This window comes from Chamaea fasciata, unplaced genomic scaffold, assembly GCF_029207755.1.
Source record: "Chamaea fasciata isolate MVZ Bird 193981 ecotype frontalis unplaced genomic scaffold, bChaFas1.0.hap1 SCAF_1, whole genome shotgun sequence".
Classification (NCBI taxonomy): Eukaryota; Metazoa; Chordata; class Aves; order Passeriformes; family Sylviidae; genus Chamaea; species Chamaea fasciata.
The window spans coordinates 16,500,004-16,517,351 of NW_027094086.1; the positions used below are offsets into that span (position 1 = coordinate 16,500,004).

General features: G+C 32.3%; 1 protein-coding gene across 3 annotated transcripts in view; it reads left to right on the forward strand.

Annotated features, from left to right (window-relative positions):
* The window catches only part of CSMD3 (CUB and Sushi multiple domains 3), a 593,609-nt gene that overhangs the window by 341,742 nt on the left and 234,519 nt on the right, over positions 1–17,348 (forward strand). For all 3 annotated transcript variants that reach the window (XM_066177261.1, XM_066177253.1, XM_066177270.1), the window contains 4 exons: positions 4,519–4,713; positions 8,932–9,070; positions 13,900–14,087; positions 16,546–16,734. In XM_066177261.1, coding sequence (XP_066033358.1) covers positions 4,519–4,713; positions 8,932–9,070; positions 13,900–14,087; positions 16,546–16,734 — 711 coding nt within the window. The remainder of the gene's footprint in view (positions 1–4,518; positions 4,714–8,931; positions 9,071–13,899; positions 14,088–16,545; positions 16,735–17,348) is intronic.

Sequence of the window (17,348 nt, forward strand, 5' to 3'; positions counted from 1 at the left end):
AATTAAGGCTGTGTATAACTGTATTTTCTCAAGTCATCACATTTTGCCCAACTAGAACTAAATATAGGTCAGTTAATGTAGAATTTATAGTAAAAATGAAAGATGGAGAAGATTAGCATGGAATGCTCCTTATATTTTGTTCATATTTTGAAGTGAACTAATTAATCAAACACTGTCAATATTTCAGATTTAACATTCCAGTGACACAGAAATATACTTATCAGATAAATTCTGCTTCTTTAAAAGATTTTCAGACTTCTTTGGGCATGTAGTAGTTTGACCATGTCATTTAAATTATGCACCAATAGTATCAAGTGATACAATTTTAATTTTAAAAAGAAACAACAATCCAATATTAACTTTTACCAGCTGTATAATGAAACCATTTAACTCTGAAAAGAATTTAAAGTGTTTCACACATTCCAGCACTTTAACACCCTTATGGGTGTGTTTTTGCATGTGTTTATTAAACTCTGTAGCTAAAATCTACTTACAAACCCAAAAATATCTCCAAATAATGTCTCTACTATTTCTTCAGTAAAGACAGCTGCAATCTGACAAATTACAGAAGTAATCTTTCCATATTAAATAAAGGCCAAAAGATTTGATAAAAAAGGAGTGAATAGAATTTCACTCTGTCTTAGCATTTATAAACCAGAAGTTAATTAAAAATATCTGTTCTCTGCTAACACTCCAGTTGATATATTCCAAAGCTATCAGTCTCTTTTTGCCCCTTTCAAGAGTAGAAACAGTATGTCACAGAAACAGTATGTCTTGATCAATCTTTTCTAATAAGAGTGTAAGCTATCAATGTAAATAACTGCATTGATTTTTTTGAGGTATATAACGGAGAATAATAAAACTGAGTTACTATTACATAATCTGACTATTTAATGGTATTTTTCAGGAACTATTTAATGCCATATTTATTTTTATTACAGAAACATGTGTTGTCTCAAATAATTCGTCTCCTTCCAGTAAAATTGAACATAAATCCAACTTTTGTTGGAATTAATCAAAAATTAGATTTCAAATGTGTCATCTTTGAGTTATTACACTAAGTCTAACAGAGATTTCCTATTTAGTTGAACTTTGGGACTAGATCATAGAAATATGTGACTTGAAAATGGATGATACAGAGAATATTCCAATAAGCAAAGGAATAAGAACTCAAAAGGCTGTGATTTTCTGCTTGGAAAAGGAGGCAGACGAGTGTTTCACTAGATGCAGCAGAACACAGGAACATAGCAACCTAAAACTGCATTTGTTTAAGTTGCTATGGAAATGCATACTCACACCTGATTCATTGTTTCCCCTTTATATCTCAAACCCAAGAACTGTTAATGATATCTCTGGTGCCTGTGAAGATATTTATAAAGTCAGTCATCCCCTAATCCTGCCTGTAATATTGAACTACTCAGTTCAAGGGAAAGCATGAGCCTTTTATCATAGTTGTGACTCCTCTATGAATGCTTCACACTTTATATATATCTTTGTTTAATTATGGAGAATAGAACAGTATTAAATATAGTCACATAAATTACAAGCAATGAATTTATATAGTCTCTTTGCTTCAGTATAGACTTCCTAACTTAGGCTAGAACAGACAAAATGCACACTTAAAGTGCAGTGTGACAACTGAAACCATGTGACAGAGAATGCATATTTATTTCCCGTGACAGAGGAGTTAATGCAGAGGAAACTCAAAAGTTGCTAGGTCCCCCATGAGCAGGCATTCCACAAACCAGACTCATGCTAACCTTTCATTTGGGCTGAGGTGGATGAATATTTTGAGGTGGAGACCATCTTCCAGATTGCTTGATTAATGCTAGCTGTGGACTTAATTGAGCTTTTCCTCATTGATTGGAGTATAGGAAGTGCTGGGCAAATATGTTTGAATAAGCTTAGACCTGCTGTTTCTTGTTATGTAGATATTTTTTGTTACTGTTTTCATTACAGTTGTTTAATTGTGTTAGCAAAACCCTTATGAATTACATAGCAGCCTGAAAAAGGTCTATGACATCGGCCCAATTACTCCCGTCATTTCAGCTCAGTGGACCAAGACATGGACAATCCCATATGATAGGTTTATATCTAAAGACTGATTTATTGTGGTTTATTCCTCTGTTAGAGTATGTTCATCACAGCACATTTTTCCTGCCAGTTCACTCCTGTTGTTCCTGCCAATTGCCCCTTTTTCAGTCTCAGTACTTCTCAAGCTAGAATTCTTCTAAGTGTAGTGTACTAGAAAGAAGTATGAGTTTACATGTGATGGTACTGAATAAGCCACCACTTGTTTACATACCTTTAAATAGACTTTCACAGTATTTTTTAATATGAAACATTATTATTATTTTATATTCTTTTAGCTTTTGTTTTTTCTCTGATATTTTCTCCTGAAAGTGCTACCTTTACTTCAAAGCTATTGCTATACTTACCAGCTAAAACTCTTGGTAGGACAATCCACCAAAACAATTAACTGCGTCAGTGGATCACTCCTTTCTAGCCTTATTTGAAAGGACCTTTCAAAGCTGACTTTAGATGAGTTGTGATTAGCAACATACCTGCCTTCCTATCTCATGAGATCTCCCTTCTGTGTTCTTGTTTGTTTTGTTTTTTAATGCAAAATGCATATTTTAATGTTCTTCTGTGTTAATAGCAGAATATCACCCTTGTCCTGATCTGTGATTATATTTCCTGGCATTTTTCCAGATATTGCTTAAGATACCTGTGCAGTCATGGTAGCTGATGACGATAAATGCCAGAAAAACTGGATCTCTTCTTTACATGTAATAGTTCATAAGGAACTTTTCAATGGTTTCATGATTTGTTGATGATTAGTAAAATATTAATTAATTATATACCCATGTGTTCTTTTTCTTTTCAGCCTAAGGCTGATATTTAATATTAAAACTCCTCCAAGAAGCTTTTGAGAAGTATCAGCAGATGGAATTTTGCTCATTGAGTAACGTTATGGTAGCCAGGCTAAGCTAAGAGTGACTGCTGTTGGTGGGACAGATTGTCTTTCACCATCTTGCCTCCCTAAGTCATTCTATGTAGTAAAATTGATCACATAGGAGCAGCAGTGGCAGCAGTTCCTAAGATGAAATACAGAGCAATGAATTGATTTTTCAACCTTAATAAACTGGCGTCACACACAAGCAAGCTAAACCTGGAGTCAACATTTTTCTACATTTATAGATAACAATATTGAAAATCTATCTCTGGGTTGTCTGAAAGTAGTAAGAAAAACAGACAATCAATGCCTTCCCTAAAAGTGATGACTGTGAACAAAGAATTGGAAAAGTTTTTGTAATTCGTCTGAAGAAGTATGGGATTGCATCACTTTTAATGCCATCTTTGAATGATAGACAATTATTCAATGAAAACACTGTTTTCATTCCCAATATATATGGCATTGCCCAAGTCAAAATGTTGATGAATAAATGCTTTCTCTTGTCTGTTATTATTATTTTAAAATAACTCTGTAATGGAACATCTGAGTAATTTTTCTACTAAGTTATTGAGGTACTACTTCTTTTAAAAAAATTCATTAAGGGATTTCTATATGTTTTGTCTCACAGACACATCTAAAACTGCAGGGGAAAAGAAGTGAAAATAATCTTTTTAGGATTTAGTCCTTTCTGATGTCTCCACATGTAAATGTATTTATGAAGCTACAATTTAGTCATCATATGTGAGAAAGGTGGATATTCTCACTGAAAAAATGAACATTTTAAAAATTATAAGATGCATGTGTAGTATTCATCATCAATAAAACAACAAAATACAATAACTAACAATAACATATCATTTAATGATAATGCTATAAATATGACTTTGCTCATTTCTGTTAGGAAGATTGTCTTTCTTCTCCAAGAGTAAGGTATATTCTGCAATAAAAGATATGAACAGTCTTTGTCATAGTATCTACATATGTAAAGGGAAATTATTTTTTTTCAATTTATCCAGACCTAAACTTGAAATGTTCAAAGTTCCAAGTTTTCTTGCTTTGGTCAACATAACGTTTTTTGTCACTGTTCACCAGCTCTCAGTACAGGAAACAAAAGTAACTATAGTAGGATCAAGCCCATGAAGGTCAGTATGGCTCAGATGATATGATGGTGAATTACATATAAAAAAGATGAGTAAACTTTCTGTATCATGCATAGATGCTTTCCCTGCCCGTCTGAGAGAACATTCTGTCCCATTTTAAAATTCAATAGGATGCGTGTTGTTGGAAAAGGAGAATGTAATGTAGCCATTGCTGAAATCTGCCAACGACAAGCTGTCCAAGCTGAGATGCATGCTGGTGTAACTTCATATTTTAAGCAATTATTTATACTGTTCTGCATTTTCTGCTGTTGAGCAAGTTTTTGTTTCTTATTTTCCCCTTCAGTTTCCTAATATAAATTGTTTGTTCTTACTGGTGAACAAAATATTTAAAATGTCATCTTCCTTGCAAGAGTTCTATGTCCGCCACCACTTTTTTTTTTTTTTTTTTTTCCCCTTAAAAAGCATTTGGACATAATGAGTGCCCGGATCCTGGAGTGCCAATCAATGCTCGGCGTTTTGGTGACAGCTTTCAGCTGGGGAGCTCAATTTCAGTTATATGTGAAGAAGGATTTATTAAAACACAAGGAACTGAAACCATTACATGTATGCTAATGGATGGAAAAGTAATGTGGAGTGGGCCTATTCCTAAGTGTGGAGGTATGTATAATATTTCTAAATCAGGAGAGCTTGATGTAATGCATTTCAAATTGTCACCAAATGAAGTTGAGATTTTTTGCAAATGAATAGCACAAAGCTTCTGTTATTGCTGATACAGTATTATATTAGAATGAAGATGTTGATCTCTTCTGGGTTTTTTGCTATGGTCTTTAAAATGGTTTTACCTCTCTGTTGTAGTACTTGTGTTTCTTCTTTCCACAGTGACTCTAGACTGGGGAAGACTCTTAGAAATTGATTTTTCTTTTTTATAGAAATTAAGTACTTCCAAACCCACCACAGTGTTATGCATATTTTCTTGGACTTGTTTGTACTAATTGACAGTAAAATACAATTTTTGCTTCGTTACTTGTCTATATTCTAGGATCTTTGTACCTAAAGGGGGAAAAATTAATTCAGCTGTTTGTAATTTAAAAAATATTTAATCAATGATAATATAATCTCTGGTTTGTTAGCTTTTACTTTAAACAACAGTTTAGCTCTTATTTTCACTATGTAACTGCCTTCCCACAAAACTTGAACAATTTTGATACATTAGTGTGACTGCTTATGTTTTGCATCCATGTTTACTTTCTGTGATTATTGTTTCATAGATATAAGGTGTGTCAGTTTCACTAGAGAAGATTGGCTATAATACCTTTTCTTTATTATAAGGTTCATGGATCTGTACAACATTGCTAATAAAACAAAAGGTTGCATAAGGTTTTCAATGTTACATTAAAATCTTAAATTACTGGGAATATTTTTAAGTGTCAGTCATGCACAATGATAATCTGATCCATAGGTGGTCTGAGACACTGAGTAGAAAATATACTGGAATTATTGAATATTGAATTAGGTGGTTTTTTATCAGCTGTAAATATTTTTTGAAATAAATATTTTAAATAAATATTTTAATTTTTTATTTAAAATAAAAAAATAAATATTTTTTAATTTATGATAAAATTGGAAGGCAAATGAAATTATTTTTAAATTAACAATCTATTTTTGGTGTTTTAGGGTGTTCAGAAGTTTTATTGGCTTGTACACATTTGTCTGTTAAACAGAGTTGTTTTAACTCATAATTTCATTGTCATATATATCAAGTCAAAGGTATAGGCCCCATATACTGACTATAATGTGACTGCTCTGCAGTTTTCCTTACACTTCAGAAATGTCAGAAATTACAATTTACAGGAGGGAGCTATTTAATAATCTGGTGCAGATGAACAGGGTCAACATTCTCATTTTTCAGGGCAATCCTGGCTAACCTCTCCTGGGACTACCTACCAGCCCTGCACACAGCCCAGGATTCTATTTCAGCTCAGGGAGTCACTTCATTGTCACCAACCCCTTTTGCTGAAACCAATCCAGTCCTGTTCAGCTTTCTCAGGTGGAACTGGATATGTCTGTGAAGGCACTAACTCAGTGTGTGTGTGTGTGTGTGTGTATGCGCATATGCACAAGTGATCATCCCTGCTTCCTGTCTTCTTTTCTTTAGTGAAGGGGTCCTGCTTATGCTGCTCTCTGATGATTTGAGTTTGAGATTCCTGTCCTCATGCCTTTCATCTTTCCTGTGTGAGGGTTATATGAAGGATTTTCCCGTAATCTGTTCTAATATTGTGCTGTTGTACCCATGCTGAAGCTAATGTTAGTCTTCCTGCACAATTTCTGTAAGGCTTATTATCCTGCCATTCTCTAGCATTAGTGATAAACTCTTCAAAAAAACATTTCTAAATCTATGAATCTACAAGATGTTTAATAGTTTTGTGAATAGCCGGGTATCCTAAAGGCTTTTTCCATGCTCACATATAGAAATTTCCTGTTTGAACCCCTGCACTTTGCTCTACCAGGAAATAAATACAAATGACTTTGTGAAAATTCTTAGATCAGACTAAGATTGTCTTTTTCTATTTAAGATATCCCTGTGTTTGATAAAGAGGTTTTGCTCGGTGTCCACCTCTAGTTGTGTTATATTTCTAGACTTTCATTTTGAACACATGAACGTTGAATATGAATCTGTCAGACAACTATCAAATAAGACTATAAGAAAGAAGAGGGGATTTAAATCAGTGTAAAAAAAGGTTAGGGAAACAATCTTTTGGCACGATGACTGGACAGTTTTATTTTCTAAAAAACAAGGCTCTTTAAGATAAGCTCAGCTATTTTGAAGGGAAGTACTCCTGGGTTTAGGAAATCAGCATGTAATGGTGAAAGTCAAACAAAAAAAAAATCTATTAAATATTTATCTGCAAAGAGCCATAATCAGAGGACAGATAAGAAACATTTTCTTTACGGAAAATTGGCAGCAAAACACTCCTGAATAAAATCGAGAAACTATTCCAAATTTAGGCAATCTTACAGTGTGGATTATTTTTAATGCACTATTCATAGGAATATTTTTGTAATAGAGATTTGGTGCTTTTTGTATTCTAAATTCAATCTCTGTCATGAAAATTTGGTGTGAATATGGAACTTTGTACAAGTTTAGCAATACTGTATTGTAACTATGGAGTGTACTGGTTCAGAAAAAGGCCATCTGGTTCCTATTCTTGTCAATATATTTTGTAGTTTATAGGCTCCATATGTATTATGAATATTTAAAAGTGCTTATGTACAATAAAATTTAGATATTATGAATGCTCTGGAGTTAACCTTCTGAGGTAAATATGAGTTTAAATAACTTATTGTTTGACTATACTGAAGATAGTATGAAAAAGAGACTTTAAGATAAAAGGTGAGAAATGCCCACTTTAAATCCATCAGTGACTAAAAAAAGAAGTATACATCTGCATGTTTAGAAGTGTTTGCAACATACTGAATTCTGAACTCTATAACTTCTAGAAACCCTTTCTTTTCCCTACACAGCAGGGAAAGAGGGAGCATTATATCCTAAAATAAAAAACAAAAAACCCAAAACAAAAATGAATTACAGCAATTCATCATTTTAATATAGGACCTTGGTATTCTTCTAAGAAAAATGAAGATCAGACAAATGTGTAATAATTCATGGTCTTCAATTTGAAGTTGTGTCAAAGAGAGCAAAATTAATATTTTTTTTTCTTTTTTTCTTTTTTTCTTTTTTTTTTTTTTTTTTTGTAATGGAGAAGTTCAGAATAAAATAGACAATGATATGTACTGTTCTACTTTGTCAAAATGAGCAACCAAAACGTTTTGCAGGCTCTGCTAGCTGAAATAACCATAAAGAGAAATGTAATATGTAGTCATGTTTTTGTCAGAAAATGTTGTGTATTTTAAACTATTTTTAGTAGGGACACTAGCTTGTCAACAGTACGGTAAGACCTTTCCAAGTTCTTTGCGATATACAGTGATATACAGATTCAGCTGTGACACTAACTGTGACAGAGCTTTTGTTTGTTTTTTTTTTTTTTTTTTTTTTTTTTTTGGAGTAGTCTTGTATGCATAAAGGCCACTGGAACCATGGTGTTGTGAAACTCTTTGGTGCAGCCTTCTCTTCGTGCAAAGTAACATGATTCTGCTCTCTGTCTAAATGGAAAAGGCCCTGGGTGTCCTGGTGGACACCAAGTTAAACCTGTGTCCTTGATGCAAAGATCAGTGGTATCCTGGGGTGGATAAGGCAAACTGTTGAGTAGGCTGCGGCAGGTGATCTTTCCCCTCTACACGAGTACTGCTTGCAAAAGTATATATTGCAATATTTATATATATTTGCCAAATAAAAAAAATATCAGCTAATCTTGTGGGAATGGTAAGTACATCTTTTTCATGAATGAGGAATTTGAACTGCCAACATAACAAGAAAAATATATATGGTATGACAGTTGATTCAGTGACATTAAAATAACACTGCACTGACTTCTAGCTTTAAACTCAGCAGAAACTTTAGCAAGTTTTTCAAGTCTCTCTGCCTACAATTAAAATCAAAAAATAATGATATTTTGTAGAGATTATGTTGTTTATATTCTTTAATGCAGAAAATGTATTATACACAGAGGAATGCAGTAGGAAAAAAACCTTTTTAAGAATTACTGAACACTTTATTTCATAATTTTAAGATCTTAATTCAGTTATGTCCATCTAATTCTGAACACCACAGAGCCTGTCGACTTTGAAGCAATTTCATCTTCCTGAAACTAGGTTTTCAGTATTTGTTAATTTGAATTGTCCTATATTGAAAGTGATAAATATGAATTGCATCTAATAAATCTGTATTATTTACTTTTCTCTTTGTTTCATTTTTAGCTCCATGTGGTGGGCATTTTTCATCTCCAAGTGGAGTAATCCTCTCTCCAGGCTGGCCAGGGTATTATAAAGATTCCTTGAATTGTGAGTGGGTGATAGAAGCTGAACCTGGACACTCTATCAAAATTACATTTGAAAGGTCTTGGCTAATTTTTTCATATTTAATGTTTTCCAGTTTTTGAAAAGAATCTGGAGCTATTATCTTTATCATAAAATTAATTTGCATTATCTCTAAAATCAAGCAATTGTATTATCATGTAGGACTTTTGGAAACTCCTTCAGAGCAGACATTATCTTGTGTAATTTCTACTTTGATGGGCCAAAAACCTTTTGAAATTTCTAGCTTCTTGCCTGTATTTAAGCCTGTCTAGCCCAGTGAAAAAATGTTGTCTGTTTTTAAATATTAGCATGTTTCATTTGCTTTTAACTATATTGCTATGATGAATTATACTGGCAAAGTTGTTTTTTTCTCTCAAAATGACACAATCTTCACCTCTGAAAATCCGAATCAGCTGTGAAAACTAAATTATATGCAGTCATAATTTTTCCCACTCTGAATATTTATCATATCAGCTGAGATATTGTTGTGACTCTCAGGATGGAGTTCCAGAGTCCCCTAATTGCTGCAGCATTCTGCTTCTGCCTAGACTCATGTCTGTTACTAAGGTCCCTTCCTTATTCAAAGGATTGAAATGTGCTGAGCACCTTCCATTTCTCATGGTAGCATAATGTCAGCATTAAATTTGTGCTCTTTATCAGCGAAGAAGAAAAAAAATGGAACAAAGAATGCTATTCTTCTTATGTTTTAGATGATTTTTAATTGTAAATATTAAAAAATTACATGACAATCCAGTAAAAAAGTGCCACTGATGATCAAAATTATAGTGTACAAATATCATACAAGTAATTTTCAGCTGATATTTATGCAGCATGTTTTGACTATGCCTGCTTACACTTTATTTAAAAGAAGGTATTTCTTCATTTTAATACAATTCAAAAGTTGTTTTTAAGAAAGGATGAAATTCATATTCTCTTTGCAAAATTTGTCATTGTGATAAGATTTTTAAAACCTTTTTTTAGTACTATAGCTTACACTATAATAAAGTGTTTGTGGGACAATATAAACAATCAAAGGACAAATAATACGTACACTTCAGTTATTTTCTATCCCTACCATCACATGAAAGCTAGTCTTCCAAAATCACTAGTATGTCACTTAAAATCATGATTTACCAAATTTTTGCCAATTACAATACAACAAAAAAATATTAATAACTCCCTCCTGCTGAAACTTCTGTTAAATTTTTGAAAAGAATGTTATAATTTCTAATAGTTGATTTTTAATTCAGCAATTCATTTTAAGTACATACTTGATGTGGACAGTAATTTCAAAGTAAAAAGCATTTATGTTTATATTTGCAAAATACAATGTCAGCTGCATTTTCTTTCTTTGCACATGAGTTTTACTAAATCTGACACTCTCTTGCATACATTCTTTGTTTTTAATACATTAATGCCTTGAAAAAAAACTGCATAACCTCTATTACACTTGTAAGTAAGATCAGAAAGAACAAGATGTGGTCCCTTTGAGTCACAGAGAAAACTCCTATCCTCTTTATGACACTTTTTTTTTTTTTTTTCCCCTGTTGCTGCTCATTTTTGACACTCTTGTCACTTGTCAGAAATTGGTCTCTGGTATGCATATTGCTCAGATGCAGCGATCCAGAGAGACCCTACTCACTGATAAACATGTACTCTTCTGTATCTCTGTATTGTATAACAGAGATACAATAGATATGTATATATATAATATTATATATACGGAGATAAATCTCTGTATTAAAAATACAGCTATACATGTTCACACAGATGCAGTTTTATATATATATATATATATATATATATATATATTTATAGTTACATTTCTGGATGCAAAAAAAGTTATTCTATAAATCAAATGATGAAATAAAACTTCATAGTGCAATGAAAGAAAACATTTTGTAAACTACTGTTTTTTACTTACACCTTTTTATTTTTCACATAGTTTAAATTTGCCTTCTGAGTCATTTATGCATTAGATTTTTTTAGACTCACTCTAGTCTCTTGTTCTGCTGCTTCTGTTTGCAAATTTTCAGCTGCACTTTCTTAAGAGAAAAGGAGAATTTTGCTGAAATACACAGTTTTTAAACTAAAGCCAAATGACTTTCCTATTAAGATTAAAAAACCCCTCATATTTTGCCCGGTTCTTTGCCTTTCAACTTTATCCTGAGAAACACACATAGTTTTTCTAGCCTTTATTGGTGCAAATACCAAAATTTCCACAATATGTGTGGTTCTTTGAAAGATTTTCAATTTCTTAGTCAGAGAAAAATATTTATAGTATGTCTATAACTTTTAAACAATTTTTGAATTTTCAAAGTTTCGCACTTGCAGAATAGTTTCCTTTTAATCTCCCCGTCTTCCTACATCTTCTCTCTTACAACATTGGATAGGAGCAAGGTACTGCATTCAACAACTGTATGCTAAAGTGTTCCTGTGCCAAGGAGACAGAGACATGAGAAAAGATATACAGACAAAGCAAATTAAAAAAAAAAAAAAACAACAAAAAACTATTCATTTTTGTGCTTTCAGCATGCAAAAAATATCTTTTTCATATACAGTTATATGATTATGCATGTATTTTTTAAAAAGTTCATTCCTGCTCTACAAGCATAACTAAGATAGATAATCTGTTGATATTTTGTTATAAACCAGTATCTTTTTAGGCTTAATTGAAATGACAGAAGTGAGAAATGGCAATGCCATTCTTGATTGTAATGAAGTGTCTATCATGAAGCCTAATTATGAGTATTTAAATGTGAGAGAAGCTGATAGCAAACTACTGATTGGAGTACTTGTCACGTTTGTCTATTGAGCATATACTGTGCAGCAGGAAATCCTGACACTGCATTGAGTTGATAAGGGTGTCTCTTAGAAACAAAGATGTGTGTTATAAATATTCAGGCACCTTTATCTATTCAAATAAGGCCTCCTAAAAAAAGCATATGTGGCATCTCCTGTGTTAAAACTTGTTTCATGCCTCTCTGCTCGTGAGTCCTCCATAAGATTAAACGTCAAATGTCAATGAGACATCCTGGTTAATTTAACAATAATGATCAATTAAGTAGGAAGGAATATTGGAAGGGTCTTACATGAGCACAGGGTATTTCTTACTCAGTTTCCTAAAATCCCTGTTTTTTCACACCAGAGGGAAAATGTGTGTAAATATAGCAAATGTGTTGACCATTAAGAGAAAAGAAATTGAAGAAAAAACTGATATTAAGCATGAAATTTATAAACTAAATTTAAATTGACTAGTTTTTGAGCTAAATGACCAAGAAAAATCATTGAACATAATCCCCTCTTCAAATTTGTTTCACTTCATCTCACTTCAAGATGGTGCTTACATTTTCTTTCATGGGTGATAATTAATTTTTTCATCTTCATATTTTTCTGCTGTTTGTGGTGGTACACATAGTCTAAGTAGTTCTGAGAGGATTTCCTTTATGTCTTCGGAGATTAAACCTAATTTCAACTTGACTTCAGTGGCCTGGTAGTTTCTTTAAATTTATAAGATCCATGGCTTTTTGCACCTTCTGACTCAAGGATGCTTTTGATATAGGAGCTAAGAAACCTGAGCAAGACTAAATGATCTGTTTCCAAGATTTCTCCTGTGTTTTATGGATTGCTGGGAGGAAAAAAAAAAAAGTATTGGAAATAGCAAGTTATTGCCTAGTAGTTTAGCAGCATGCCATTGTGAATTACTGTGGGAACTAACAAACTCCAAAATTTTCAGTTTTCCAGCTTCTAGGATTATCCCACTTCATTTCTGTAACTCCTTATTACTTTAGTTCTGTGGTCTTTTATAGGTTATTTAGTGGGAGGAGAACATCAATAAAAGAAAAACCATGTTTTGTAGGTTTAATTTGTCTTGTCTTTTGCCAGACTCCTTTAGATCTTTAGGCTCAGACTTATGGGACATAAATACTGAACTACTGAGTATGTCGGTACATTGGCTTTACTCACACAGTTCTTTGAATGGATTTCACAAAGCTGAATTGGGCATCTAAGTAAATCAGAGTGAGAATTAAGACTATCTAAAGGTCCTTAGAAGATCCTGCTGTTAATTGTTGCTTTTTAATTCTGAAAAGGTTTTTCAGTAATCCAACAGAGTCCATTATAAAGCAGTATGATTGAGTCTGTCATAGCAATAAAGAGATAAACCACTGTCAAAATATCAAACAGGTGTTTGGAATAGCTGATACCATCTGAAACAAGACAAGCAAGGAGATATCTAGCAGCACTATCACACTCAGCTTTTCCTTGCCAGCGAGAGCACACATGCTGTATTTAAAAAGATATGTTGTTTTTCAGTGCTTTATAAGAAGGATTTTTAGTTGTGGGTTTTTTTCAAATACCTTCTGTCACTAGTCTGGATGGAGTTGGCTGGCAGAAAGCCACTGAAGTCAAGAGTCAAGTAATTCTATCACTTCTTAGATATGATTGTAAGGTAGGAACTCAAGAGTATGAGTCTTTGATGATACAAAGTATCTTGATATTTTTGCCAAATGCATCAACATGCCCTCCATAGAATTCAATTCATTATTCAAAAAAGAAAAATAATATTTCTGTAAAATAGAATATGCAAATGATATTAATCTTTATTGACAAACTGTTTTTACCTTTTGTTTCCTGCCATACAAACCAGCTCAAGGAGTTTAAATTTATTTCTCATCTAAGGAACTAACCTGAAATTTTATTATTGTGTAAATTATATAGGATAATTAATATTATTTCATTGATATTGAAAAATAGATGTGTTGAGAAAAAATATTATCAGGAAAGATGCATAGTTTAAAAATATGGGTTTATTGAATTTATTTCAATTGTCTCTTAAATTTGTGCCTCTGTGTGTTTCCACAATTCCAGATTTCAGACTGAGCTCAATTATGATGTTTTGGAAGTTCATGATGGACCAAACCTATTATCTCCACTTCTGGGTTCTTACAATGGTACACAGGTCCCACAGTTTCTGTTTAGCAGTAGCAATTTCATGTATCTTCTCTTTACAACTGATAACAGTCGTTCCAACAATGGATTCAAAATTCACTATGAAAGTAAGTACTTCTGTGTTGTATTACTTGATTTCACCTCCCCTTCAATGCTTACCCCAGTGATGTACAAATGTCATCTTGGGTAAATTCCTGTTATTTCCCAATCTGCGAAAGATTTAGTGATGTTAAACTGCAAAAGGGATGACCACTAATTTTATTTATATTTAATGTCATTGATGCACTGCTCTGTGCTTTAAGAATCAAAAGATGACAATGAGAAGCAAATGCCTTTCTTCTGGAGGCTGCTTTTATGTCTTAATATTCTTATATTTTATACAATGCATTTTTGTGGATGTAAAACATGAGATCAGGAATATTATGAAAATCTAAGAAAATAACTGAATTACTGATCTGATTGATGTATCTACAGCTCTAACTGAAGGTAGGGGGAAATGCAGTTTACATAATGACCTGAGAATCAAGAAATGCAATTGATTGATTATGGAGTTTTAGAGTTCTAAAAACCTGCATATATGATTTTTTCCTGACATAGAAATACTCTTATGTACTTATTATAGTCACATAAACTATGCTGCAGAAAGTATTTGTAAGATTTCATACTTTATGAATTATTAAAATTCCTTTGTTGAAATACTATAATTCAATTTGCATTTTGTCTTTAAATATAACTTCTGTTATAATGATTCCTACTTATATGAGAAATAATATCTTTACGGTAATCACTATCTTATTTACTTAGTAAAGGTCATAGGCACGTTGTTTGTACTTCTACCTGTTGGCATTACCACCAAAAAATTTCCAGATATTCTTAATTTTTAACATTATTTTTTGCAATTTTCACTATTTCTGGCCACTATAAGGATACTAAAACTAATATGCATGGGGGTGATATTGCCAGATAAATTTGGACTGAACACCAGTGAATGTTAAATTCAGGCTGTTTATTGAAAAAAAAAATCTCTTATTATACTAAAATTATTACCTCTCCCACCATTCACCCACAAACTTCCATTTGTATCATCTTCTACATTATGAACAAGTGATGATTTTGTTAAGTTTTCATCCATTCTGAAGTTTGAAGGAAGGCAACCTTAACACATCACGAATACTAGATTAAGACTGCCAACCAAGACCACTAAATTAGAAAGACTAAATAATGTTAAATGATAGAAATTATACTTTGGGAACGTGAACAGCAAAAAGAGGAAATCTGCACTTATTACAAATAATAAACAGTTTCAAATAAATAAAATTGGAAAGGAACTCTGAAATTTCTTTATAAATAAATTCTTGAATTTCATTATAAAATCCTACTTTTTGTAAAACTGATCCACATCCCACAGCTCTCTACACTGGTGGAGAACAAAAGGTAAATTTATACTATCAGATAACAAGGAAAATATATATTCTTACTATTAGTACACAAAATAAACAATTTTCAGTATTTTCTTTTCTGTTTAATAGCCCCTGTTTATACACAGAAGTCTAGTATTCATTTTATTTTTGCTTAATTCATACTGGTTTTTCATCTTGTATTATCCAGTACAATCCAATTCTATTTTCCTTTTTTGGGAATACAAACAATAAGGATCAGTGGTCTACTATTCATCATTTCTTCTCCCTTAAAATCATTTCTTCTCCCTTAAAATATTGTACTGAAAGCCAACATCTTTTATATGTTCTTAACTTTTATGCTAATTAGATCTCTCAACAATGAATTTCTTTGTAAGGAAGGATTTCTTCATGATTCTGTGTAGGAATAAAAAGAAAAAAATTAAAAATCTTATACTGAATACTTCTAATAATGTATTAACTTCACTATTATTTGTAGAGGGTTGGAGTTTATTATTATACAATTGACTTCTTTATATGAGCTTTACATATTAACATCTCACCGGGAAATAATCTAAAAGGTTTAATGTTTTAGCATACATTGAAATTCCCTTTCTCAAGTCAACTTCTCTTCACTCTTTGCTGCTATTCTTTATCTTCTCAATGTCTCATATATCAAATAACACTAGTGTGTTACAAACAACACTGTGTTTTATGTATATTATTGATCTATGTAAGTATTCAAAATATAAGTAGCAAAAAAAATGTAAACGATTTCAGCTGTGCTAGCGAATTTTGATCAGGAAAAAATAAAGGCTGAAAATCAAAATTTTGTGTGATCATCAAAGCTTTTTAATATCAGCATCAGATACAAAATTACTTGATGTTACTGAGACAGGATCAAACAAAATATCCTGTAAATTATGGGATATTTTTCTTATTTTTCTCTACAACGGTGGCATTCAAGCTGTGATCCATAGTATCTTTTAATGGCAACTCAGAGAAGAATAGAAGAAAGATAATTTACTGTAAATGTGCAATAATGAAGCCTTCATCTCACAACCATCACAACCAATTGCTTAAATTAATTTCTTTTTAAATCTATAGGTTCTTTATTAACTATTCTCTTTTCCCTTTCTTTTTTTATTATTTTTTTTTTTTAATCTAGGTGTAACTGTTAATACTTACTCTTGCTTGGATCCTGGCATACCAGTTCATGGACGTCGTTATGGACATGACTTCTCTATAGGTTCCACTGTCTCATTTAGTTGTGATCCAGGTTATAGGCTCAGTCATGAGGAGCCTTTACTATGTGAAAAAAATCACTGGTGGAGTCACCCACTCCCAACTTGTGATGGTAAGGATGAACAGATTTAATCCAGAACACTTTAAAATATACAAGTTTTGCCAAACTATTATTAGTAAAAATGGATTAAATGCCAGAGCCTGTAAAACCTATATTTTTAGGAAAGAAAAAGAATAGTTAGAGGAAATAAATGTCATATATCTCTGTGATGAGACATATGATCATAGAAGCAGAGAATGATAGTTATTTAATCCTGCAGATTATTGAAGGTATGTTTATCTGAATTTATGTAATTACAAATTTACGTAATTTGTGTATATCTGATTGTAAAGCACTTGTTACAGCTTAAAAATATTTGGGTTTAGGTATGCATCTATGGACACAGATTGCTGACATACAAAACATGAAATGAAGTTTATTTGCACCTGACTCAGAAACTTCATTTACTCCTGTTTCATTATGATCACTCTGTTTCTAGCTTGACACCCTTCAATCACTGTGGAATTTTTTTAGGGCCACATTATATGTGGTGATTATTAAACCAGACAAAAGTGGGATTGAGTAACAAGTCTCCACCATATCATTAAACCTGAAAAATTTTCTAACATTTTCAGTCATCTCTTGTAATCTGAATTGATCGTTTAATGCTTTCCCAGTTGGGGTCA